Source organism: Apteryx mantelli, chromosome 20 (assembly GCF_036417845.1).
Source record: "Apteryx mantelli isolate bAptMan1 chromosome 20, bAptMan1.hap1, whole genome shotgun sequence".
NCBI classification, from domain to species: domain Eukaryota; kingdom Metazoa; phylum Chordata; class Aves; order Apterygiformes; family Apterygidae; genus Apteryx; species Apteryx mantelli.
This window is the reverse complement of record NC_089997.1, coordinates 15,810,772-15,834,346: the sequence shown is the minus strand read 5'-3', so window position 1 is coordinate 15,834,346 and position 23,575 is coordinate 15,810,772. Positions and strand designations below refer to the sequence as shown.

Here is a 23,575-nt window from a genome sequence, read left to right as displayed (position 1 = left end):
AGCAGGAGCAGCCCCTGCAGCCCCATCCCTGGGAGCAGGTTTGGGACTGGAGCTGGCACAGCGGCTCCATGCAGTGACAGTGCTTGGGGAAGCAAGCCCAGAGAGAAACCACCATCTTCCTGGCTCGGGCGCTGCTGCAGGGAGAGCGCGGCGCAGGCTGCCGAGGTCACGTGGGCTGTGGTTTGTGCACCTGCAGGCGAGGCTTTCATCTCCCGATCAGCCCCTGCGAGGGAATAACGGGCTGTGGGGTGAACAGCCTGAGAGTCGGGGGGGGTCTGAACGCCTGGGCTGCCCTGTGTGCTGTCAGAGGAGTGAAATGGCCCAGCTCCCTGCTCCTGACCAGGGCACCCACCGCAGGGCTGTCCAGGAAGGGATCGACGAGCCCGCACTCACGGGATGGGGCTCTGACCATGGCAAAGAGGCCTTTCACCGCTGCTGCTCCCGGCACAGCAGGGCTGTAGCAGGGTGAGGGGCTGTTTCTGTTTCCTTCCCTTCCTGACACAGCCCGTCCCAGGGGCAATCCCAGCTCTGCGGTTCCCATGGTGCGGGGACAGCTGGACACTTGCACCTTGGGCACTCGGGCAAACACAGCATACGACATGCGCAAAGCTCCCCACAGTGGGGTACAAGGGGCAACAGACCCATTTCCCCACCACGATCTGCCCTGTCCCACTGGGATGGGCCCCATGATGATGCCCCAGAGCAGCGACCGTGACATCCGCAGTGGAGCCGTGCCTCATATATGGTCATGAAGAGCGCTGGAGAAGTTCATTGGAGGGCTGGGCTGTGTCAGAAGGGAGATAAGCCCTGATAATGTCTAAAAAGGTGCCTGCTGCTTCGATTGGCTCCTCCTGCAGCTGAGCCAGCACCTGCAGATATATATTGGCCTCCCATCTTTGTTGTCCTGTGCGAGTCCTCAGGAGCTGTGTCAGGGAGTGGGGTGCATCAGGGCAGTGCCGTCAGGGCAGAAGGCTGCGGATGGAAGCAGAGGGACTCCTTGTCCCTCGGGTGCTGTGGCTGCTCCTCTGGGTGCAGCTCTGCTGGGGTAAGTGCTGCTTCCTTATCACATGGCTCTGGGGCCAATGGGCACCAGTGGGGTCATGGGGATCCCTCTGGAAAAGGGGTTTCATCCCAGAAAGCAGTGAGACAAGGGTCAGAAGGTGCTCAAGTCCATCGACCCTGTGCTGCTCTGGGTGGGAGAAGGGTGTTTGTGCTTCCAGGGCTCCTGTGCTTATGGCAGTCGGTGCCTGGTTGTACTTATAGACACCTTGTCCTTGGGCACTGTTTCAGGACCCCTGTTCCCCCAGTGCTGTGCCCCTGGAGCTGGCGGTGGGTCAGCTGGTGACTGCAGAGCTCAGCGATCCCCAGGACACAGCCAACCCCCAGGGTGCCCAGGGAGGTTTCTGTGGTGTTCAGTGCCCTGTGGTTGGGGTGACCCCAGCCCAAGGAGGGGCAGTTTGTGCCCTGCAGACAGAAGGAGACCAGGGTGCCTGTGTCCACAGCCCAGCAGAGAGGTGTCCTTCGCAGGGGCCCTGGCCAAGGGCAGGGGCTGGGCTCATGCCCATGGGCAAGGAGGGGATGTGACTTGGGAGGGCTTGTGAGGATCATCTCGGTGCTCCAAGGGGACATGGACAGCCCTGCGGTGTGGTGGGCAGGGGTGGGGAGGGGGCTGGGGTGCTGGAGGGAGCAGCAGTGTGGGGAGGCCTGGGAGTTCGGGGCTGCTCATGGGGCACCAGGCTGGGAAGGAGCGGGTGCCCTGTGAAGGGCCAGGCACTGTGTCCAGGAGGGCATGGAGAGGGTGCAGGGTGCTGATGGGGTGCAAGAAGGTGCCAAGGGCTCTGGGGTGGGAATGGCCCAGCAGGGCTGGAGCTGGGCATCCCCCAACCCAGCCCAGTGGACCCTGCAGGGAGAGGAGGGACCCCAATACTGCCCCACAACATCCCAGAGAGGAGAGGGCTTGGCCCCAGGCAGGGGACCCTGCACAGTCGCAGCGCGGAGCCTCAGCGCTCTCCTAACCATCCCCATGTCTGTGTTTGAAGGTGCTGCGGAGGTGAGGCTGGAGGCTGGAGACAGTCGCTGTGCTGGGAGAGTGGAGGTGAAACACCAGGGCCAGTGGGGGACAGTGTGTTATATTGGCTGGGACATGAAAGATGCTGCTGTAGTTTGTAAGCAGCTGGGCTGTGGATCTGCTCTCAAAGTTCCTCGGTATGGACATTTTGGGCCAGGATCTGGCCAGATTTGGCCGAGCAGTCTTGAGTGTCAAGGCACCGAGACTGCCCTGTCTGAGTGCGAACATGATGACTGGAGTAAACCTTACTGTGATCATACTGTGGACGCTGGAGTGGTTTGTTCAGGTAAGGAGTCAGCCAGTTCCTCACCTTTGGGGCTGGGCCTGGGATCGGGGACTAACCGGGCTGTGCCCTGAAGGAGAAATGCGTGGGTACCGGAGCAGGCCCTGACGTGACTGCTCTCGCTGCCAAGCTGGGACTGTTGCTGCTGCTGTCCCTGGGGAAAGCCCCGGGTGAGCCCACCGCGGGTGCACAGACCCCGTCAGGGTCGCGGGGGCTCAGCCCACCCTCAGGCTGAACCGAAGGGGCTTTTCAGAGAGGAGAAGAGCAGGGCCTGGGGCAGAGGAGCAAGGTGACGGGCAGCACCTTGCACTCCATGCCCAGGACCGCCCCATGAGGACCAGCCCCACGCGAGCTCGGGGCCTGGCGGCTGTGAGGCCCCTGGCTGCTCCCTCCCACATCACCGCACGCACAGGCCCTGCAGGGTCCTTGGGGCTGTCACAGACCCGCGGGGAACGTGGCCTGTCCAGGCAGCACTGACCCGCTGTCCAGCTGCTCCTGCCGGCCCTCAGCTCCCCACGCTGCCCCGTGTCACAGGGCTTTGCCAGCACTTGCTGACCCTCATCTGCGCCTGCTTTTGCAGCATGCACCGGTGTCAGCCCAGGGCTGCAAGTGGATCTCCTGTTCCTCTGCCCAGTCGCTGACCATGACGTGCACAGCCCCAGCAGCGCGCTGTGGCCCTGCCTGGGGACACCTCTCCCCAGGCACGTGTCGGAGGAGACAGCTGGCCCAGACACCGACCTGGTTACAGCTGCACCATTTCTGTGCCTGGGACGTGTCTCCCCTCACAGACACCCCAACACCCCAGGACACCCCCGGGAACAGGGAGCATTTTGGGCTGCTCTGAGGCGATTCCCCTGGCTCTGAGCTCCGCAGTGCCTGGGCCTGTTTTCCTGGTCCAGGCACTGTGGTGCTGGGGGCCTGTGCTGGGCAGCTCTGGGCTCCTGGGGCAGCAGCATTTCCCTGAGCAGTGCCTGTGGCTGTGGGTGCAGGATAGACACAAGCCCTGGAGTGCGGTGTGGGTGTGAAAGGAGGTGCAGGGGGCCCTGAAGGCTTTGTGTCATCAGCATCCACAGACTGCTCCTGCTGGGATGTTCACAGGTCATTCTGGATGTGGCTGCCTTGGAAATCATGTGGGATGCAGGTATGTAACTGCTGGAAGCCTCTGGGAACTGCCTGTCATTGGTGTTTTCTCCAGGATTTGTCCAGCTGGTTGGAGGGGATGGCCCCTGCTCAGGACGTGTGGAGATCAGAGATGGAGACCAGTGGAGAACAGTCTGTGACTCACACTTTGGTCTCAAAGCTGCTGACGTTATCTGCAGGGAGCTGCAGTGTGGCACAGTCCTGTCCATCCCCGGGGCAGCTCACTTTGGAGAGGGGGTCGGTGCCATCTGGGACGAAGAGCTGCAGTGTGTGGGGAATGAATCCCTCCTCTCCTCCTGCCCCAGGATGTCCCTCAGCAACCAGACCTGCACCGACGCGAACGACGCTGGTGTCATCTGCACACGTGAGCATTCACGGAGGAGGTGTGAAATGCCTCCCGTGAGCTGTGCGCTGCGGGGTAGGGGAGCAGGGAAGTGACCGTGCTGAGCATGGTGTGAGTGCAGGAGGGGTGGAGTTGTTGTCTGTAATCTTAAAATGACCTGGAAGGAGCAGAAAGGGCTGCTATCCCTTTGGCGTCTCCTTCAACACCTGAGGGTGCAAGAGCACAAAGCCATTGTTAAAATTATCTGTTCTCATTTGTTCATTCACGGGCACCGATAATGAGCAGCAGGAGTCAGATTTCAAAGTTTTTAAAGTTTTATTGCTAGCAATAAGGTGCCTCTTGGCTGGAAGCACAAGAAGGGACCCGAGCAGCTTTTTGTTACAACTTTTAAGCGATAGTAAGTTGTTACATATTCAATAATTTAGTTTACATAACCAACCAGATCTATCCACGATTCTTAGGTCTACCAATCCCCTTCCCATGTTACAGTACGAGGTAGTTCTGTGCCAGCCTTATATGGTCTATCCTATAATTATTCATTAGCTGATTTGCACCTCTTCTGGTGTTACCGTTGAACAACTTTTGTACTGCTGGCTGGATTAAAGTGGCTTCTTTGCAGATCTTCAACTTTGTACAAAAACCAGGGCTAAGGCAAGGTCAGATAAGATGTTCTGCTTGGAAGGCACCCTGACCTTGCATGTTCTTTCTCTGCAGAACTAGAGTATAGTGGAAATTTTCTTAACGCCATCTTCACTTTTCCTCCTCTTTCCCCAGAGTACACAGGATTCAGGCTGGTGAATGGCAGCAGGTGTTCAGGGCGGGTGGAGATCCAGGTGCTGGGGACCTGGGGAACCCTCTGTGACTCTCACTGGGACATCTCCGATGCCCACATTCTCTGTCATCAACTCAACTGTGGATTTGCTGAATCTGTTCCTGGAGGAGGGCATTTTGGGAGAGGAACCGGCCCTGTCTGGAGAGACACCTTCCACTGCGAGGGGACCGAATCCCATTTGGTACAGTGCCCTGTGACTGCCCTGGGGGCCTCCCCATGCTCACATGACAACGTTGCTGGTGTTTTTTGCTCAGGTGAGTTCAGGGAAAATGGAAGATTAACTAAACTTGCCCCTTGTGTGTGACATGGCAACCCAAAGCTGGGGAGCCCATGGCAATGACAAGCTGAATGTTCTTCCTGGAGAAACACTGGCTTCCCATGGAGGGGTTCAAAGGGCTTTGCCGGCTCAGGTCTCTGCCTCCCCAGGGCAGCTGGTTCAGGCCCTGGAGACCACCGCCAGGCCTGGGCTCCTCTGCTGCCCTCCTGCAGCACAGGCACAAGACGGGGCTGTGGGACACAGCTCCACTCAGTGCAGCTGTGAAGGACCCTCCTCTCCCTCCTGCCGCACACAGCCCCATCCCAGACCACAGAGAGCCCTGCAGACCCTGATCCCACTGCCTGCAGGGGCTGCTGTGGGCGCGTCCAGCAGGAGCAATCCCTGAGGCCGAGCTGCAGAGTGGGGCTGGGATTTGCCCTTGCTTCTTGTCAGTATGAACCCCAAACTCGTCCTGTTTTGTAAGAAAGGCCCTCATCCCTCTGCTTCCTGCCCAGGACACAAGCTCCACATCCCTGATCCATAGGGATGCGGAGGGGAAGAGACGTGTGGGTTCTCCCCTGGGTGTCTCAGCAGGGGCCAGTCCCAGCGTGGAGATGGAGCAAGGCTTGTGCTCATCCTGTCTGTCACCCAGGCCATTGCACAGGCCACTGCTTCCTCCTGCTGAAGCTCTCCAGATTCATCATTAAGGACATGTCTGGTGGCTCTGGGATTTGCCTTCACCTCCCATGCTTCCCTATCCCTGTCCCTTCCTGAGAAATGACATTTGTAGTCAGCAAGGTTTAGTGACTGGAGGGAAAAAAAAACTTGGAAAACGTCCATCCTCAAATTCCTCACTGTGAGCCGGCTACAGATGGGTGAGCCCCTGGGTGTCCCAGGGCATCAGAAATGGGAGACACATGGCAGGGTGCAGGGGTCCCTGGTGTCACAGAGGGTGCAGGGCATTTTGCCTGTCTCCGAGCAGGATCCTCTGAATCCCTGCGGCTGGTGGACGGAGGGAGCCGCTGTGACGGGCGAGTGGAGATGCTGCTGCATGGGACGTGGGTCAGAGTCCTGGATGACCAGTGGGATGGGAACGATGCCAGCGTGGTGTGCCGACAGCTCCAGTGCGGAGAGGCAGAGCGAGCCTACAACCTGTCGAAGCCTGAGCGAGGGACGGGCCCCGTGGGGCTGAGAAGGGTCCAGTGTGCAGGGAGGGAGACTCGCCTGACCCTCTGCAACACCTCCCTGCCTGAGGCAGTGCCGGAAGGAATTGCGGAGGATGTGGGAGTGGTTTGCTCAGGTGAGTCGCTGACAGTCCCCAACACACTGTGCTCCCCAGGGCCGGGAGCCCCTGACAGCTGGGATTTCTCCCGGCTGCAGGGAGCCGGCGGGTCCGGCTGGTGAACGGGACAGGGCGCTGTGCCGGGAGAGTGGAAATCTACTACAAGGGCACCTGGAGGACCGTCTGCGACGACTCCTGGGACCTGTCCGACGCCACCGTTGTTTGCCGCCAGCTGGGCTGTGGGGTGGCTGTGGAGGTGACCGGCTCTGCTCGTTACGGGCAAGGCTCCGGGCACATCTGGCTGGACGACGTGAACTGCTCCGGGGGTGAAGCTGCTCTCTGGGACTGCCCTGCCGAGGCCTGGGGGCAGCACGACTGCAGGCACAAAGAGGACGCAGGAGTCGTCTGCTCAGGTCTGTGTGGGGAGCAGTGGTGGGAGCCTGGTGCCCAGGAAGATAGGGATGCAGGGAGAGCAGGGCATGGCCGAGCCTGTCCCTGGCTGCCCTGAGCCCCCATCCTGGGAACATCCGTGCACAGTCCTCACTGGACTGTTCAGGGTTATAGGGAGAGCACAGACATCCCCAGGGCTTAGAGGGGAGGGTAGTGCTGCACGTTGGGGACTTCTCTCTGCTCCCTTGGTGAAACAGTGACTTGCTGGCAGTGCCCTCTGCCTGTCTGAGCCCTGGGGTGCCCAGAAGAGTTCCTGCTCCTTGCAGTAAGCCTTCCTGCCCATGGATGCCATAGAATAACCTGGGGGGTTTTCAGGGATGCTTCAGGTTTCTCTTTCCTCACCCCAGGACCAGCTTGTTCCCCCGCACTTTGTGCCTTTCCTTCCAGAGTTCACGGCCCTGAGGCTGGAGAACAGCGACAGCTGCTCTGGGCGCCTGCAGGTTTTCTACAATGGGACGTGGGGGAGTGTTTGCTCCAGCTCGATGACTCCTGACACCATGTCCCTGGTGTGCAAACAGCTGGGCTGTGGAGATGAAGGGTTCTCTGAAACAGACCTGCGGTATGGCAGGGTATCTGGCCCCACATGGCTGGACCGTGTTGAGTGTGGGAAGATGAACAGCTCCTTTTGGCAGTGTCCCTCTGCTCCCTGGAAGCTGCAGTCATGTGATTACCAACAAGATGAGACTCGCATCACCTGCAGTGGTAAGGCTGGAGCCACCTGGGCTCAAAGGCTCACAGCAGGTCCTGCTCCCTGTTCAGCAAGGTGCAATGCAGAGAAAGAGCTTGGAGTGGCTTTTATGTTCCATTTCAGACCACTGTGCTGTCAGTGACACAAACAAGACTTCATCTCTCAGAGTGACACGTGTCCATCAGCAATAGCTGTCCTGAGTTCCCTGCGTAGCCCAAGGAGGGGCAGAGGCACCTCCAGGCAGGGTCTCCTCCAGCTCCCCTTGGACACCTCTTGGAGGTTCCTGTTGCTCTCTGTTGCCCATAGAGAGGGCCCAGACAACCACCTTTTAGCTTGGGAAGTCCATGCAGAACATCTTGCTCATGGCTGTGTTTTGCTGAGGGAATGGGAAGGGGGAGAGTGAAACCAGTCCTGGTGGCTGAGGGTTATGTAGGAAACAGGCAGCGTGCAGGGCGCTGCTGGCAGCAGAGCTCAGAGAAGCCTCCCCTCTGGGAACATCCTTCTGCTCCTCTGCTAACCAGGGAGCCTTTGGGGGTGAGCAGCCAGGGGTAAGCCTTCAGTGCTGTGCTGTTCTACCCTGAATTACCAGGGATCCAGCTGTGTCCATGAGCAAGGAGGCACTGGGAGGTTCAAGCACAGGTCAGTCCTGCTCCTGTCCACATGATTCCCATGAAGCAGCCATTTCACCGCAGCATTTCCTTCTGCAGGGAGACGACCAGAAGCCACTCCAGCCCCGGTGGCCAAATGTCCCAACTCTACGAACTGCACAGGTAGCTGCTCCTCCATGTGCCCTTCTCACTTGGCCAGGCTCTCCCAGCTGCCCCAGTGACATGGGGGGTTCTGCGTTTTCCAGAGATGGAGAAGATTCGTGCTGTGGGAGGAGAGGACGGGTGCTCAGGCAGAGTGGAGGTTTGGCACCGCGGCTCCTGGGGGACAGTGTGCGATGACTCCTGGGACATGAAGGATGCCGAGGTCGCCTGCAGGCAGCTGGGCTGTGGCCCTGCGGTGTCTGCCCTGGGGGAGGCTGCATTTGGGAAGGGGACAGGTGCCATCTGGCTGGAGCGGGTGGAGTGCAGAGGGACGGAGCGATCTCTCTGGGACTGCTGCACCCAGCCTGGGGACAGCGGTGCCTGCCAGCACAAGGAAGATGCTGCTGTGAATTGCTCCGGTGAGTAGCAGTGCTTCGTCCCCTTGTTCCAGGACATGTTTCCCCAGCTGTGTCCTCACAAGGCCCCTGAGCTCCTCAGAGCAAGGATGCCCCTGGGGAGGTCAGGTGTCTGGTGTCAGGTGGGGAGCAGCTGTTGTGGGGCTGGGTGTCCTCAGGCCTCTGCCCGTGGGACTCCTGCAACCCCTGTAAGTGCATCCCCTGGTCTGCCGGTGCTGTCCTCCCTATAGCCCAGAGCAGAGGACCCTGGGCCTGTCATGGGGACCCAGAGAAGGACAGTTCAGATGGGACTTTAAGGGGATGTCCGTGCGCGTGCACACACACACACACACACACCCCTCTATCTCTCTCTCTGCTCTGCAGCTGCACCGAGGACAACAATGTCACCTCCTCGATCAGGTAACCTCCCCTCCTCCCTGGGGTTGATCACTCTGGGGCCAGGTTGTGACCTGCAGCCCGAGGGAAGGGGCTCTGTGCTGGGGTGTGAAGCCCCAGAGAGGAGGCCCTGGGGTAGGAGCAGGTGGCTTTGGGGAGGGTTGTGATTCACCCAGCAGGGTGGGAACTGCCCTGTGACCTAACCCTGTGCCTCCACCCCCTGCTGCCATGTGTGTGTGGGGGGGTCAGGACTGGGGTGTCCCTGGACCCCCACCTCCCCCAGGCCAGGGGCTGCCTCATCCATGTCCCTGCCCATGCAGATCTCACCCAGGGCCGTGCGAGGGACAGCGGGAGAATCTCGGTGCCTGTCATCATCTGCATCATCCTGGGGGCCCTGCTCTGCCTGCTGCTGGCCCTCCTGGTGGGGCAAGTGTGAAGTGCCAGGACTCAGCGCAGAGGTGGGTCCTTCCCCATCGGTCCCAGGGTGGGCGATGCCTCTTGGCAGCCCCGCGGGTGCTGTGGGGTGTCTGTGAGGGGCACAGATGGAGCTGGGGTGGGGGTGCTGCCTCCTGCCCTATTCCCTGCCCCTCCACTGTCTGTCTGTGGCACAGCAGGAACCAGGGGAGGAGAGAGTTCAGATGCAGGAGGAGATGGTGGTGGGTGAGGAGAGAAACGGCAGCGAGGGGCTGGCGGAGATGGGAGCAGCAGCTGGCTGTGCTCTGGGCAGTGCTGGAGGGGAGGCTGTGGGGCAGGAGCGATGCCAGGAGGAGCCCAGGGCAGGGGGTCTCTCAGTGCGGGTGTCCGGTCCCCAGGCTGTTCTCTCTGTCCAGCCCTGCCCACCCATGGCAGGGCAGGGCCGTGTTATGGACCCATCTGGCAGAGAGCAGGGAGCTCCCCTGGGAGAGGAGCTGCGGGAGCTGCTCCAGGGTCAGACCAGGGACTGGACTCGGGGCCAAAAGGGGCATGGCGCTGTCTCTGAAGGGACAGGGTGAGGGTGACGTTGTCCCAGACCATCTCCACAGGGACGTTGCTGTCACTGGGGACGTGGCAGTGGTGCCTGGACAGAGCAGTGGGGCTGGGCTGTGGGGTCAGTGCTGGTCTGGTCTGGGGGGAAGGGCTGGGTGACCACATCAGAGTCTGGTCTCCTGTCTCCATGTCCCTGTGCCGACCCTGCCTCTGTCGCCAGGCTCCAGGAGGTCTCTGGAGCCCTTCTCTGAGGCCGTGTACCAGGAGATCGACTACAGCTTGACATGGGAGAAGCAGGCGATGTTCGGTCGCTCAGGTCGGTGTGGGTCCGCTTTGGAGGGAGCACGTCCGCAGGGCCCTTTCCCCCAGCCCTGACCCAGGATGGGACCTTGGCAGCCCCCATGCCAGTGGTCCCCATAGCGCTGGGCCATGGGGTCTGTGGGGAGAGCAGCCCTGTGAGGAGCTTCCTCCCCACCAGCTCTGCCCATCCCAGCCCAGGGCACAGCTCCTCCCTGCCTGCCGGGCTGCCTCTCCAGGGTTGTACCTCGTGGGTGAGGGAAGGGGCTGTCCCAGGGCAGCTCCGAAAGGCCCTTTGAGATGGGGTTTGTCCCATGGGAGCAGGACGAGCCTCGAGCCCTCCTCCCCACACAGTCCCTGCTGTGTGGGTCCTCGTCCCCAGCCGCAATGGCCCTGAGCAGGGTCAGCAGGGCTCACCCCAATAACACCTGCTGCTCCTCTCGCCAGGCTCCTCTTTGGAGGGGTCCCTGACCAAGCTGCAGCCCGAGCCTGGGGACAGCGAGGAGGAGGACGGTCCTGGGTCAGCACCAGGTAATGGAGGGTGAGGCAGAGGAAGGGTTGGTCTCTCCTCCCTGTAGCTGTGTGACCAACAGTGTTGTCACTGAGTGTCACCATCAGGGTGGGGAGGAATCACCATCAGGAATGACTCCAGAGCCATGCAGAGCATGTGAGGGTCGCACGTGCCCATCTGAGCTGGGTGTCTGCAGCCCTGTGCCCTGCGGGGTCACAGGGGGACTTCCCGGGCTCAACCTGTCCCTGCCTCCGGCAGGCCCCAAGCTCACCCTGAGGCACTGACGTCTCCCTGAGCACACAGGGAGTCTCCGTAGCCGGCTCCGGTGCAGATCCCAGCACTGCCGACCCTGCGGCTGGGCGAGAGGGATCCCTGCTGCCGTATGCACGCTCCCACAACCCCGGGGGAGGTGGGATGGATGCTGAGTCTCCTGTGGCCCTGCCAACACCAGTGTCTCAGCCCCTCATTCCTGCATGTCCTTCCTTCCTCCACTCTGCAGGAGGGCTCTTCTCATTGCCACCAGCTCCCCTCTCCTTTCAGATGTCCCTGTCCTGCCCAGAGGTGACCCAGCAGATGGCTATGATGATGCCAGGGAAGTCTCTGACCCCGGGGAGGATGTTGTTCCTGGGCAGCGAGACTGGGAAGTGCCCAGGGAAGCAGAGGAGGGAAACAGGCCTGGGGAGTCACAGAGAGGTGAGGGGTGAAGTGCAGTGCTGCCGGCTCCTGGGGTGCTCTCCCCGGTGCCCGGAGAGTCACTGCATACTGATAGCCCGACCTTCCGGGACAGGGAGGGAACCTGTGCCAGGAGTTTTCCTGCTGTGGAAACTGGGGTGGGATAAGGGGCTGGACATCTCGGGACAGTGAGAGGAGGGAGAGAAAGGGGATTTACAGCCCAGGAGGGGCACGTGCATGGGGCCAACTGCAATGCACTGGCCTTGCTGCTTCCAGAGTGGAGCCTGCACTCCTGGGGAAGTGATGTGGCCCCAGGAGCCAAGAGAGATGCCCCATCCCTGCTCCCCGCAGGCACAGGGTATGATGATGCTGAAGAGGCAACTCTGATACATCCCCATGAGGACACCAAGGCTGAGAGACTGGACCCTGTTGCCCAAAGGTCCCTGAGCCCGGGGCCAGGAGAGCCCACCCCTGCCATGTGGTTGGGTGCACCCGAGACAGAAGAGAGGTCTGTGCAGCTGGGAGAGCCATGAGTGCCAGAGACCAGTCTCCCTTCTCCCACTGGTAGCAGAAAGAGCTGGGCATTTTGTCTATTTTTATTCATCTACTTCTATACCATGCATTGGTATTTGTTCTTATTAAAACCATTTGGGAGTTTGATCCAGAGCTGGTGCTTCCCTCCCCAGGTGTCGGGGAGGGCGAAGCGCCAAGAACCAGCAGTGGGGAAGGGACACGTCTCGGGACCAGCAGGCTCTGAGACAGGCTGTGTGCCTGCAAGTGCCCGTGGACCCTGGAGTGCGGGAATAGTGAACAGTCCAGCTGGAGGATATTCCTGCTGGCAGAGACATTTCCATCCTGCAAACCACACGCAGAGCTTCCAGCCAAACTGGGTCTCTCTGCAGGGTCCCGTAATGCCCCTCTGGGCAGGGAGGTCCAGTCTCCTCACCCTGGGAGTGCCCCTGCTTGCTCTTTTCCCAGGGGCTCTGCCTGGACCATCCTGGTCCCAGGCAAGGATGCCACCACTGAGAGGCACTGACAGGGTTGGTCCTGGGCTGTGGCCCCACAGCAGAGAGCCTGGAGGTGACAGCAGAGCCCTGAACACCCCAGCCAGCCCCAGAGGGGCTCATTCCCTGGGGATCATCTCCCCACAGTGGTTGAGAGGCAGCTCTGCTTCCCACTGCCCCTGCACATGGTGCAGAGCAGCTTGTTGGGGTGCCAGGGGCTGGGATTTCCCCTCCTCTGGCTCCAAAGGGTCTCCCGTTTCCAGGGGCTGCTCCTGGCTCCCGTGGCCCTCACGGACCCCCGAGCACTCCTGGCACAGCCCAGAGCTGGCTCCTTCCTGGCAGGGGCTATGAGGCACCAGGGCTCAGGGAAGCCCTGGGATGCCCCCCTGCTCCCATCCACCCCCACCCCTCTGCCCTCCCGCTGATGGGCTGCAAAGGCAGAAGAAGGAGCCGCCTCAGCTGGGGCACCAGTTTGGCTCTGTGCAGGGGAATATCTGTGTGCAGATGCAGGGGACGGGAGCAGTCAGTGACAGGAGAGGACATTTCCTTCAGCAGGGTGGGAGGCAGAAGAGGGAGAGGGCAGTGGGCTGGAGAAGGGACCACCACAACACGCAGGCTCCAGCCCAAAGTCACGGTTCAGCCCCCGGCCTTGGGACAGGCCCATCCCTGAGGATGCTCACAAGGGCATATTTCCATGGAGAGAAGATTTCATGTCCACTCCTAAAGCAGGTGCCGATGGGAGCTGAGAGAGGATCCCTGGTCCTAGGCCGGGTTTTAACCAACTGCGCCCCAGCGCCCACAGGTGAGAAACTTCTCACACAGGAGCTGAGTGGGGAGGAGGGTTCAACAGCTGTGCAGCATCTGGCACCCAAACTGCCCTCCCTCCTCCAGCCGGGGGGGGGGGGTCTCCGCACCCTGCTGGCTCTTCCTGATGGGTTCCCCATGCCACACACTGATGGGCAGCGGGGCTAAGGCCAAGCGCACAAAAACACACTCCGCCTTTGCCCTGGCTCATTTCCTTTCCTGCACTGAGCTGACACCTGAGCTACTCGGAGAGATGTCCTGGAATGGGGAGGAGTCACCAAATGCATCTGTGTCTGAATCTATATGATCTATACCTATATGTAAAAAAATTGGGATTCTGTGACTAAACTTGCAGTTTCTGATAGTAGCATTTTTTTCCTGCTTTAACTTTCCTTTCCTACACTGAAATTATGTTCCTTACTTTTTCCCTTGCATTTTCTCTCTTTCCTTCCTTTTATCATCCCCCACCCCACCACTTATGCACCCATCCTCCACTCATTTACTGATTTCAGCCTTGGCAGGCACAGGAAAGCATGGGGCCACGCAACTGCCATCAGCTCTCCCTGCCCAGCTGCCCCAGCACAGCTCGCCTCTCCCCTGCAACGGGCACCATCAGGCCGGGAGACAAAAATCAGATGTCTCTGCCCAGGGTCTGGTGCCTCTCTCGGGGAGGCAGAAGATAACGTCCCCAGCCCCAGTGCTGCCCAGCGCTGGCTCTGCTTCGCAGGAGGGTTTCAGCTCTGGGGTCCAGGAGGGGCAGCTCTCCTCTGCCCCAGCAGCCAAGCCACAGCCTGGCAGTGGGGCTGTGTGAGCCCCCTCCATCCCCCCAGCCAGGGCAGGGCAAAGCTGGGCTCCCTGCTGGGAACAGCCACAGCTCGGTAGTGCTGCAAACAGCAGGATCCTGCCCTCGAGGAGAGGAGGGAGCCAGCGGCTGTCACCAGCACCCTCTCCCATGGCAGCATTTCCCCATGTTGGGCTGGGAACTCCTCCAGCCCCAGGCCCTGTACTGACTCTCCACGGGCAGCAGCATGTCCCAGGGCTGGGGATGTCTTGGCTCCTCTCCAGGACAGAGCCCTGCTGCTGGGGACCTTGCAGGATGGCTGGGCCGTGTGTGCAGAGCTGGGAAGGGATCACAGGAGGGGCCTGGACCTGCAGTGTAGGCGTGAGGGAAAAGTACCAGCACTGCTCAGCAAGGGCTCTCAGACATCTCTGTCCCACTGGCCTCAGGGCTCAGCCCCAGCAGCCCTGCATGTGCCAGGGCAGGGGGACACTGGGGCACAGAGGGGCTCTTGCTCTGCGGCAGACACCTCCATGCTGGAGCACCCGCTCTGCAGGGACCTCGTCCTGTGCCAGGTGCCCCTAACCAGCCTCTTCTGCCCTTCAGCTCTGCCCACGCCGAGCTGTGGCAAAGACCGAGATTTACACCTCAGGACCATAGCGCAGTGTGAGCAAGGGCCGGATCCTGCTCCCTCCCCTGGCTGCTCCCAGACCAGCCACTCTCCCCTCAGGGCTGGGCAGGGGCCCTGCACGAGCCCTGGGCTCTGGAACTTGCGCAGCCGCAGGGAGCGCAGGGCTCAGCTGGCGCTTGGTGCCACGTCCAGCCTTCGGCTGGGCTGCAGGAGAGCTGGGCTGTGCCGGCCCCGATCAGGGTCTGCCCTGCCCTCCTGCCCCTTCCCGGGAACACGGCCCTGCTCAGCCTGGCTCTGGCCCCACATGCACTGCTCTCTGCCAGGGACACCCATGGTGTCACCAGCACAGCCCCAGGGCGGTGGGGCAGGGCAGGGGTGACCCTGGGGCCTCTGGGGGGAGCTGGGGCTCAGATACCACCTCTGTCCCCAGGACCTGGAGCCTCCCTGCTGGCAGCCCCTGCCCTGAGACAGCCCCCTCCCTCCCTCCCCAGCCCCTGGCCCCTCTCTCCCTGTGGGAGATGCAGGGCTCAAGCCTGAGTCCAGTTGGAGCGGGGGTTTCCCATGCGGAAGGGGGTTGGGTTTGCAGCGCCCATGTGCATTACTCACCTCCATGGGGGGGGTCTTGCTCTGTGAACACCCTTCTCCCATGGGCTTCCCACAGTCTGGCTGGAGACAAGTGGTGCCGGCTTTGCTCAGCCCCATGGCCCCTCCACCATGGGGTTAGCACCTGCTCAGACAGTCCTGGGGCTGCATCAGGCCGTGCCCTTCCCCACAGGGACATGAGGGGCTGGGCTCATCCCTCACATGAAGGACACGCTCTCCCCAACATCTGGTGCAGGGACCTCTCTGCTCAGCTGCAGAAATGTCACCACACAGACACAGGTGGACATGGGCCAGAGATGGACAAAGAGTGAAAACATGAAGACGTGGCCCTGTTCCATCATCAGGATGATGTCTTCAGCATCCCTGGGAGATGTTTACCAGGCTCAAGACCAGACCCGCAACCGAATCTCTTGCCTTGGCTATAGGAAACTGTGTGCCTGCTCTGATGCTCCATGCAGAGCCTGCAAGAGGAGCAGAGGGGCACAGTGCAAGAGCCCGGGTCCATAACCAAAAGGTGATGGATCAAAACAATCCATGTTCTTCACAGACATCCATGGTCAGAGTGTTGGTCTAAAACAGAAGTCTAATTCTTCAGGATCTTTTGCTTAGGGTGATGCCCATGTGCGGAAACCAAACCTCTTGAAGAGGATTGCTGGTCGCTGTCCAGATGTTGATGGTAGTCTCTATCACAGGTGCCCTTGCAACAGCATCTTAGCTAAACTGGGTGAGAATCCCTGAATGGGATTTTTCCAGCAAATCCTTATAATCCGGCTGGCCCATGGTCCTATGTGACCACTCCAGAGCATGCATGATCCATTTCTGTTGATATAGGACTATATCAGACAAATCTGAACATCATCCTTGTATCATAGCTGTAACTTTAATTCCAAAGATCTTACCACAGTGCAAAAGAAGTGACATCCTCATTCCAGCATTGTCCCTCCTTACCTGCCTGTCCCTCTCCCCTCCCCCTGAGCTCTCCTTTCTGATGGTGGGAGTTTTCTGATGTTCTTGATGACCTCACTACACCTCCCTGCTGACCTATGGGCTAATGGCCAATCCAGCTGATGCAAGGAATTGACTCCACAGTCAACATCCCAGACACGTCACCCTGACCCACCTCTCCCTCTCCCCTCCCCCGAGATCTCCTCTCCATGGGGAATGTTTTCTGACCTGATTCCTGACCTCACAGTGCCAGCTTGCTGCCCAATCAGATTGCTGCAATAGAGTGACCTTGCAAAGAAGGTCCCAGCCATGTCACCTTTATCCGCCTCTGCCTCTCCCCTCTTCAGGAGCTCTCCTCTCTCTTGGGGGCTATCTCCTACCCTTGATGACCTCACATGCCTGCCCACAGCTCCTGTTGCCTATGGTGACCCCAGTGCCTGCTCACCTGCTGCTGGCTAAGAGGTGCGGGGACAGCAGTGATTCACCAGTGACATCCCAGTGATCACCTCCACCTGCCTCCTCTCTCCCCTCCTGCTGAGCTCTCACCTCCCATGGTCAGGTGCACCTGATGAGCCTGATGCCCTCAGAGTGCCTGTCTGCCTGCCCAGGACAATCCTGCTGCTGCAGCTAAAATAACCTCCCAGCCAGCATCCAGTCCTCTCACCTTCATGCATGCTGCTGACTCTTGTCTCACAGGGCTGCCATCTCTCCTGAGATGCACTTGATGACCTCCCAGCTCCTGCCTGTTGCCTACTGCTGGCCAATCAGGTTGTTGCAATAGTAGTGACATAATGATGTCATTTCACCTGGGCAGGCTTTCTGATGATCTGCCTGGGCTCTTCACAGAATCACAGAATCACAGAATCACTGAGGTTGGAAGGGACCTCTGGAGATCATCTAGTCCAACCCCCCTGCTCAAGCAGGGTCACCTAGAGCACATTGCACAGGATTGCATCCAGGCGCATTTTGAATATCTCCAGAGAAGGAGACTCCACCACCTCTCGGGGCAACCTGTTCCAGTGCTCTGTCACCCTCACAGTGAAAAAGTTTTTCCTCATGTTAAGATGGAAGTGTCTGTGTTTCAGTTTGTGCCCATTGCCTCGCGTCCTGTCGCTCGGCACCACTGAAAAGAGTCTGGCCCCATCCTCTCGACACCCTCCCTTCAGATACTTGTACACATTGATAAGATCTCCTCTCAGCCTTCTCTTCTCCAAGCTAAACAGGCCCAGCTCTCTCAGTCTTTCCTCATAAGAGAGATGCTCCAGTCCCCTAATCATCTTTGTAGCCCTTCGCTGGACTTGCTCCAGTAGTGCCACATCCCTCTTGTACTGGGGAGCCCAGAACTGGACGCAGTACTCCAGATGTGGCCTCACCAGGGCTGAGTAGAGGGGGAGAATCACCTCCCTCGACCTGCTGGCAACACTCTTCCTGATGCAGCCCAGGATACCATTGGCCTTCTTGGCCACAAGGGCACATTGCTGCCTCATGCTTAACTTGGTGTCCACCAGCACTCCCAGGTCCTTCTCCGCAGAGCTGCTTTCCAGCAGGTCAACCCCCAACCTGTACTGCTGCATGGGGTTATTCCTCCCCAGGTGCAGGACCCTGCACTTCCCTTTGTTGAATTTCATGAGGTTCCTCTCTGCCCACCTCTCCAGCCTGTCCAAGTCTCTTTGAATGGCAGCACAGCCCTCTGGCGTATCGGCCACTCCTCCCAGTTTTGTATCGTCAGCAAACTTGGTGAGGGTGCACTCTGTGCCTTCATCCAGGTCATTGATGAAGAAGTTGAACAAGGCTGGACCCAGGACTGACCCCTGGGGGACACCGCTAGCTACAGGCCTCCAACTAGACTCTGTGCCACTGAGCACAACTCTCTGAGCTCTGCCATTCAGCCAGTTCTCAATCCACCTCACTGTCCACTCATCTAACCCACACTTCCTGAGCTTGTCTATGCGGATGTCATGGGAGACAGTGTCAAAAGCCTTGCTGAAGTCTAGGTAGACAACATCCACTGCTCTCCCCTCATCTACCCAGGCAGTCATTCCATCCTAGAAGGCTATCAGATTGGTTAGGCATGATTTCCCCTTGGTGAAGCCATGCTGACTACTCCTGATCACCTTCTTTTCCTCTACATGCGTGGAGATGGCTTCCAGGATGAGCTGCTCCATCACCTTTCCAGGGATGGAGGTGAGGCTGACTGGCCTGTAGTTCCCTGGGTCCTCCTTCTTGCCCTTTTTAAAGACTGGGGTGACATTGGCTTTCTTCCAGTCCTCGGGCACCTCTCCTGTTCTCCATGACCTTTCAAAGATGATGGAGAGTGGCTTAGCAATAATGTCCGCCAGCTCCCTCAGCACTCGTGGGTGCATCCCATCACGGCCCATGGATTTGTGGGTGTCAAGTTTGCTTAAATGATCTCTAACCCACTCCTCCTCCACCAAGGGAAAGTCTTCCTCTCTCCAGACTTTCTCTCTTGCCTCCAGGGTCTGGGGTTCCTGAGGGCTGGCCTCAGCAGTAAAGACTGAAGCAAAGAATGCATTCAGTAACTCTGCCTTCTCTGCATCCTTCGTCACCAGGGCACCCACTCCATTCAGCAAAGGGCCCACATTTTCCCTAGTCTTCCTCTTGCTGCTGATGTATTTGAAGAAGCCCTTCTTGTTGTCCTTGACATCTCTAGCCAGATTTAATTCCAAACGGGCCTTAGCCTTCCTCGTCGCATCCCTGCATACTCTGACAACATTCCTATATTCCTCCCAAGTGGCCTGTCTCCCTTTCCACTTTCTGTATACTTCCTTCTTCTGGTTGAGTTTTGCCAGGAGCTCCTTGCTCATCCATGCAGGTCTCCTACCTCCTTTGCTTGACTTCCTACTCATAGGGATGCACCGCTCTTGAGCCTGGAGGAAGTGATGTTTGAATATTAACCAACTCTTGAACACTCCTTCCTTCCAGGGCCCTCACCCATGGGATTCCTCCAAGTAGGTCCCTGAAGAGCACAAAGTTTGCTCTCCTGAAGTCCAGGGTTGCGATCCTACTTGGTGCCCTGCTGCCTCCTCGCAGGATCCTGAACTCCACCATCTCATGGTCACTGCAGCCAAGGCAGCCCCCAACCTTCACATCTTCCACCAGTCCTTCTTTGTTTGTTAGTACGAGGTCCAGCAGCACACCTCTCCTTGTTGGCTCCTCCACCACCTGTGTCAAGAAGTTGTCACCAATGCTCTGCAGGAATCTCCAGGACTGTTTGTGCCTAGCTGTGTTGTCTTTCCAGCAGATATCGGGGTGGTTGAAGTCCCCCATGAGAACCAGGGCCTGGGATCGTGAGGCTACTTCCAGCTGTCTGTAGAAGGCCTCATCAACTTCCTCATCCTGATCAGGTGGCCTGTAGTAAACACCCACAACAGTGTCACCTCTGTTAGCCTGCCCTTTGATCCTTACCCATAAGCTCTCGACTCGCTCTTCATCCACCCCTAGGCACAGCTCAATACATTCCAGTTGCTCTCTCACATAAAGAGCAACTCCACCACCTCGCTTTCCTGGCCTGTCATTCCTAAAAAGCACGTAGCCATCCATGACAGCACTCCAGTCATGCGAGCTATCCCACCATGTCTCCGTAATGGCAATGAGATCATGGCCCTGCGACCGCACAGATATCTCTAGTTCTTCCTGTTTGTTCCCCAAGCTGCGTGCATTGGTGTACAGGCATTTCAGGGAGGTGATTGAGCATGCAGGTTTCCCAGGAGGGCTAAAAGAGGGTCCTCCATAGCCACATCCCATGCGCACTTCCCTGGCTGCATTCACCTGTTGGAGGCATCCTGACCTGAGCAGTCTTTTGCCAACTACCCTGTCACTATAACTCTCCCCTTCACCCATCTTTCCTAGTTTAAAGCCCTCCTTACCAGGTTGGCCAACCTGTTGGCAAAGACACACGTGCCCCGCCTCGTGAGGTGGATCCCATCTCTCGCCATCAGTTGTCGATCTTCAAACAGGGTCCCATGGTCGTAGAAACCAAAACCCTGTTGCCAACACCAGCGGCGCAGCCAGTCGTTAACCTGGAAAGTCCGTCTCTTCCTCCTCTCATCCATCCCCCTCCCTGGCAGGATTGAGGAGAAGATGACCTGGGCTCCCAGACCCTTGACCACCATCCCCAGAGCTCTGAAATCCTGCTTGATGGTCTCCAGTTTGCCCTTGGTGTCATTGGCGCCCACATGGAAGAGCAGCGGTGGGTAATAGTCCGAAGCGTGGACAAGCCTTGGCAGTCTTTGCATGACATCTCTCACACGAGCCCCCGGCAGGCCACAAACCTCTCTAGACAAGAGGTCAGGTCTGCAGATAGATGCCTCCGTCCCCTGTAGCAGGGAGTCCCCCACAACAATCACCCGCCGCTTTTTCCGGGTGTTCCGGCAGGGCACAGGGTCTGTTGTCCCGGTTACTTCCCTGGCAGCCATGCCCATCTCCTCCTCATCCTGGAGGGCACTAAACCTGTTCTTCAGCTTCAGGTCTTCAGGAGGAGTAGGAGCCTTTCTCCTCCCACGAGCAGTGACCAGTTTCCAGCCTTCTTCTGTGATGTTATGATGTACCGTTTCACACGGCACAGAGCCCTCTGGCAACTCCACTGCTGCAGGGGGTTGGGACTCCTGGAGCTGTACAGTCTCCGAGAATACCCTGTCTATCTCTTGCTCTGCTTCTCGGATGCTGCGCAGCCTACTGACCTCCTCCCGTAACTCCCTTACCTGACGACACAACTCATCAACAGCAGCACACCTCCTGCAGGAGAGCTGGCTGCCAGCCCAGGCCTCCTGGAGAGGCCCCAAGCACTCCCTGCAGCCTGAGACCTGTAGAGCCGCATCTACTGTCAGAGGGTCAGTCTGGGTCCAAGCCTCTGACGCAGCAACTCCAACATTCACTGGGGAACGCGCTGTGCGGCGTGTCACGACCATACTTGAGGAAGTGTACACCACAGGGAACAGAAATGAAGGTCCCTTCGCGCGCCCTTCTGCGCAAACTGCTGCGCAAACTGCTGCCTCTGTTTGCTGCGCTCTGGGAGCTGCGCTCTAGGCCTGGCTCTTATATAGGCCTCTCCCTAGCACTGACTCACAGGGTGCTTGACCGCCCAATCAAGGGCCACTGGGATCAAAGGCCCCAACCCCCTCTGGTCAGGGGCAACCCAGAGAGCTCGTTAGCAGCAGCCACTCCTAGCTGGAGCTTTTCCCACGAGCTTTTCCCAGGAGAAGTCAAGGCCTCCTGCAGTTGTCCTTGCCTAGCTTCCCCTTTCCTGTTCACAGCGATCACCTTCTAGGTCCTCGGGGGTCCTCAGAAAGCCCACAACTTCCACAAGATCCTCAAGTTCTAGTCAGAGCCTCAACCACTGCTGCGCAAACTGCTGCCTCTGGGAGCTGCGCTCTGGGAGCTGCGCTCTAGGCCTGGCTCTTATATAGGCCTCTCCCTAGCACTGACTCACAGGGTGCTTGACCGTTCAATCAAGGGCCACTGGGATCAAAGGCCCCAACCCCCTCTGGTCAGGGGCAACCCAGAGAGCTCGTTAGCAGCAGCCACTCCTAGCTGGAGCTTTTCCCACGAGCTTTTCCCAGGAGAAGTCAAGGCCTCCTGCAGTTGTCCTTGCCTAGCTTCCCCTTTCCTGTTCACAGCGATCACCTTCTAGGTCCTCGGGGGTCCTCAGAAAGCCCACAACTTCCACAAGATCCTCAAGTTCTAGTCAGAGCCCAACCACTGCTGCGCAAACTGCTGCGTCTGTTCGCTGCCTCTGTTAGCTGCGCTCTTCCCACATGGGGAGCTCCACTTCCCACATGACACCCTGTCAGAAGGTGAGCCTACACTTTCTGGAGAGGAGCAATCCATCCTGTTCCCAGCTCTCACCCTTGTTGGGGGGGAGGGATGGAGATTCAGGACAAAAGCTTCCCTGGAGATGCTGGGGATTGAACCCAGGACCTCCTGCATGCAAAGCAGGTGCTCTTCACTGAGCTACATCCCCTAAGAGCCTGCTGAGGGGTGGGACATACTCTTGTCCCATGATGTGCCTCTGACAAGCACAGCCCTGTTGGCCCCTGGTGCCCTGAGAGCCTCAGCAGAAAGCAGCATTTGAACCCTCCTGCTGGGCCACAGGCTGGGATGGGGGAAGTTGAGATTCCCTCTCAGCTGGGGCTGGTCCTGGACCAGGGCTGCATCATGGAGTGCTGCCCCTTCAACATCTCTGCAGCTGATGGGGGCAGGAGGAGACTCTCGCTGCAGGTGCTGCTCCCATGCTCAGGCCCTCCCAGGGAGGGTCAATGGAGAGGAGCAAACCCCTTCCCCGAGTCACCTCTGCCACCCCATGCAGCACTGCTGTGTGTGTCACACCTGTCTTCGATGACAGCAGCAGGAGCAAATGGGGTGAGGGAAATGCCCTCCCCAGGGTGATGTGCCCACAGCTCCAGTTGCCCCCTGGCGTGTGCATTGGAAGGGCCATGAAAGCAGGCAGAGCTGATGCTGGGCAGGGAGCTGCCCACAGCCCCTCACCTAGGTATTAGGCCTCCCTCTGCACCGCTCTGCCCACCAGCACTGGCAGTGGGCAAATGGCAGTGTCCCCTTCCCTGGGGCTGGGGATGTGCCTGGGATCAGGAACATTCCCATTCCTCCAGCACCGGGAACTGGACACTGGAGCTGCCCCAGGAGAGCACCAGGTGGGGGTCTCTGTGGCGCAGCAGGTAGCGCATTCGGCTGTTAACTGAAAGGTTGGTGGTTCGAGCCCACCCAGGGACGTTGCCCTGTTGGTGGGGTGCCTGGGGGATTGTGCTGCCCAGCACCCTGGGTTTTGCTCACAGTCACCATGTCCCAGCTCTGGGACAGCAGATCTGCTGCTGGCTGGGACATGCATCTTGCAGTGGGACATCCTTTCTAGACCATGTGGTATGGCCAGAGAGGCTGGAGAGCAGCACGGAGGATGTGATATACATGTGTCCTGTTGACCCTGAGCTTAGCTGACTTGTCCCATCCCCTTGCCTGATGGGAAGGACAGAAGAGGGAAGAGTGTGTCAGTGCCAGCTGGTCCTGCCTGTACATCTCATTGCTGAATGGGGAGAAGGGAGGGTGAAGTGCCACGGGGCAGGGAAAGAGACCAGCTGAGTGCCCACTCCAGAGACTGTGTGGGGACGTGGGAGTGATTCACACATCTGCCTGATGTGCAGACAGCTCTGCCAGAGATCCCCCACCCTGTGGCAGGGTCAGTCCTTCATCTACCCCAAGCACAACATCGGGGCAGAGGACAGCGCTCTCCATCCAGGCTGTGCTTGATCCTTAGCCTGACTTGTTGGCTGGAGAGACGCTGAGTCTGGAGACAGAGAGGGATGTCCTGGGTCGCAGTCGCAGCTGAGCTCCTGATGGGAGAGCAGGGTTCAGCAGCAGCAAGAGCTGCCAAGATGGCCAATGCAGCATGTGGGGCTGCAGGAGCAGGGCTTCTCCCTCTGTGCAGGGACAGGGGGCTGCAAAGTGCTGCAG

General features: G+C 59.0%; 1 protein-coding gene and 1 non-coding gene across 2 annotated transcripts; both read left to right on the top strand.

The window, feature by feature from the left end:
- Positions 1-2,294: 2,294 nt before the first annotated feature.
- LOC136993812 (scavenger receptor cysteine-rich type 1 protein M130-like) lies at positions 2,295-8,506 on the top strand (the record flags this gene model as incomplete). The annotated part of the gene is made up of 8 exons (XM_067308759.1): positions 2,295-2,354; positions 3,564-3,855; positions 4,609-4,920; positions 5,905-6,222; positions 6,303-6,617; positions 7,042-7,356; positions 8,050-8,112; positions 8,196-8,506. Coding segments are annotated over exons 1-8 (1,986 nt in total), but the record flags the coding sequence as incomplete, so codon positions are not given.
- A 14,261-nt stretch (positions 8,507-22,767) lies between these two features.
- On the top strand, positions 22,768-22,840 carry TRNAN-GUU (transfer RNA asparagine (anticodon GUU)). The gene has a single exon. It is a non-coding gene; the product is annotated as a tRNA-Asn (tRNA).
- Positions 22,841-23,575: the final 735 nt, after the last annotated feature.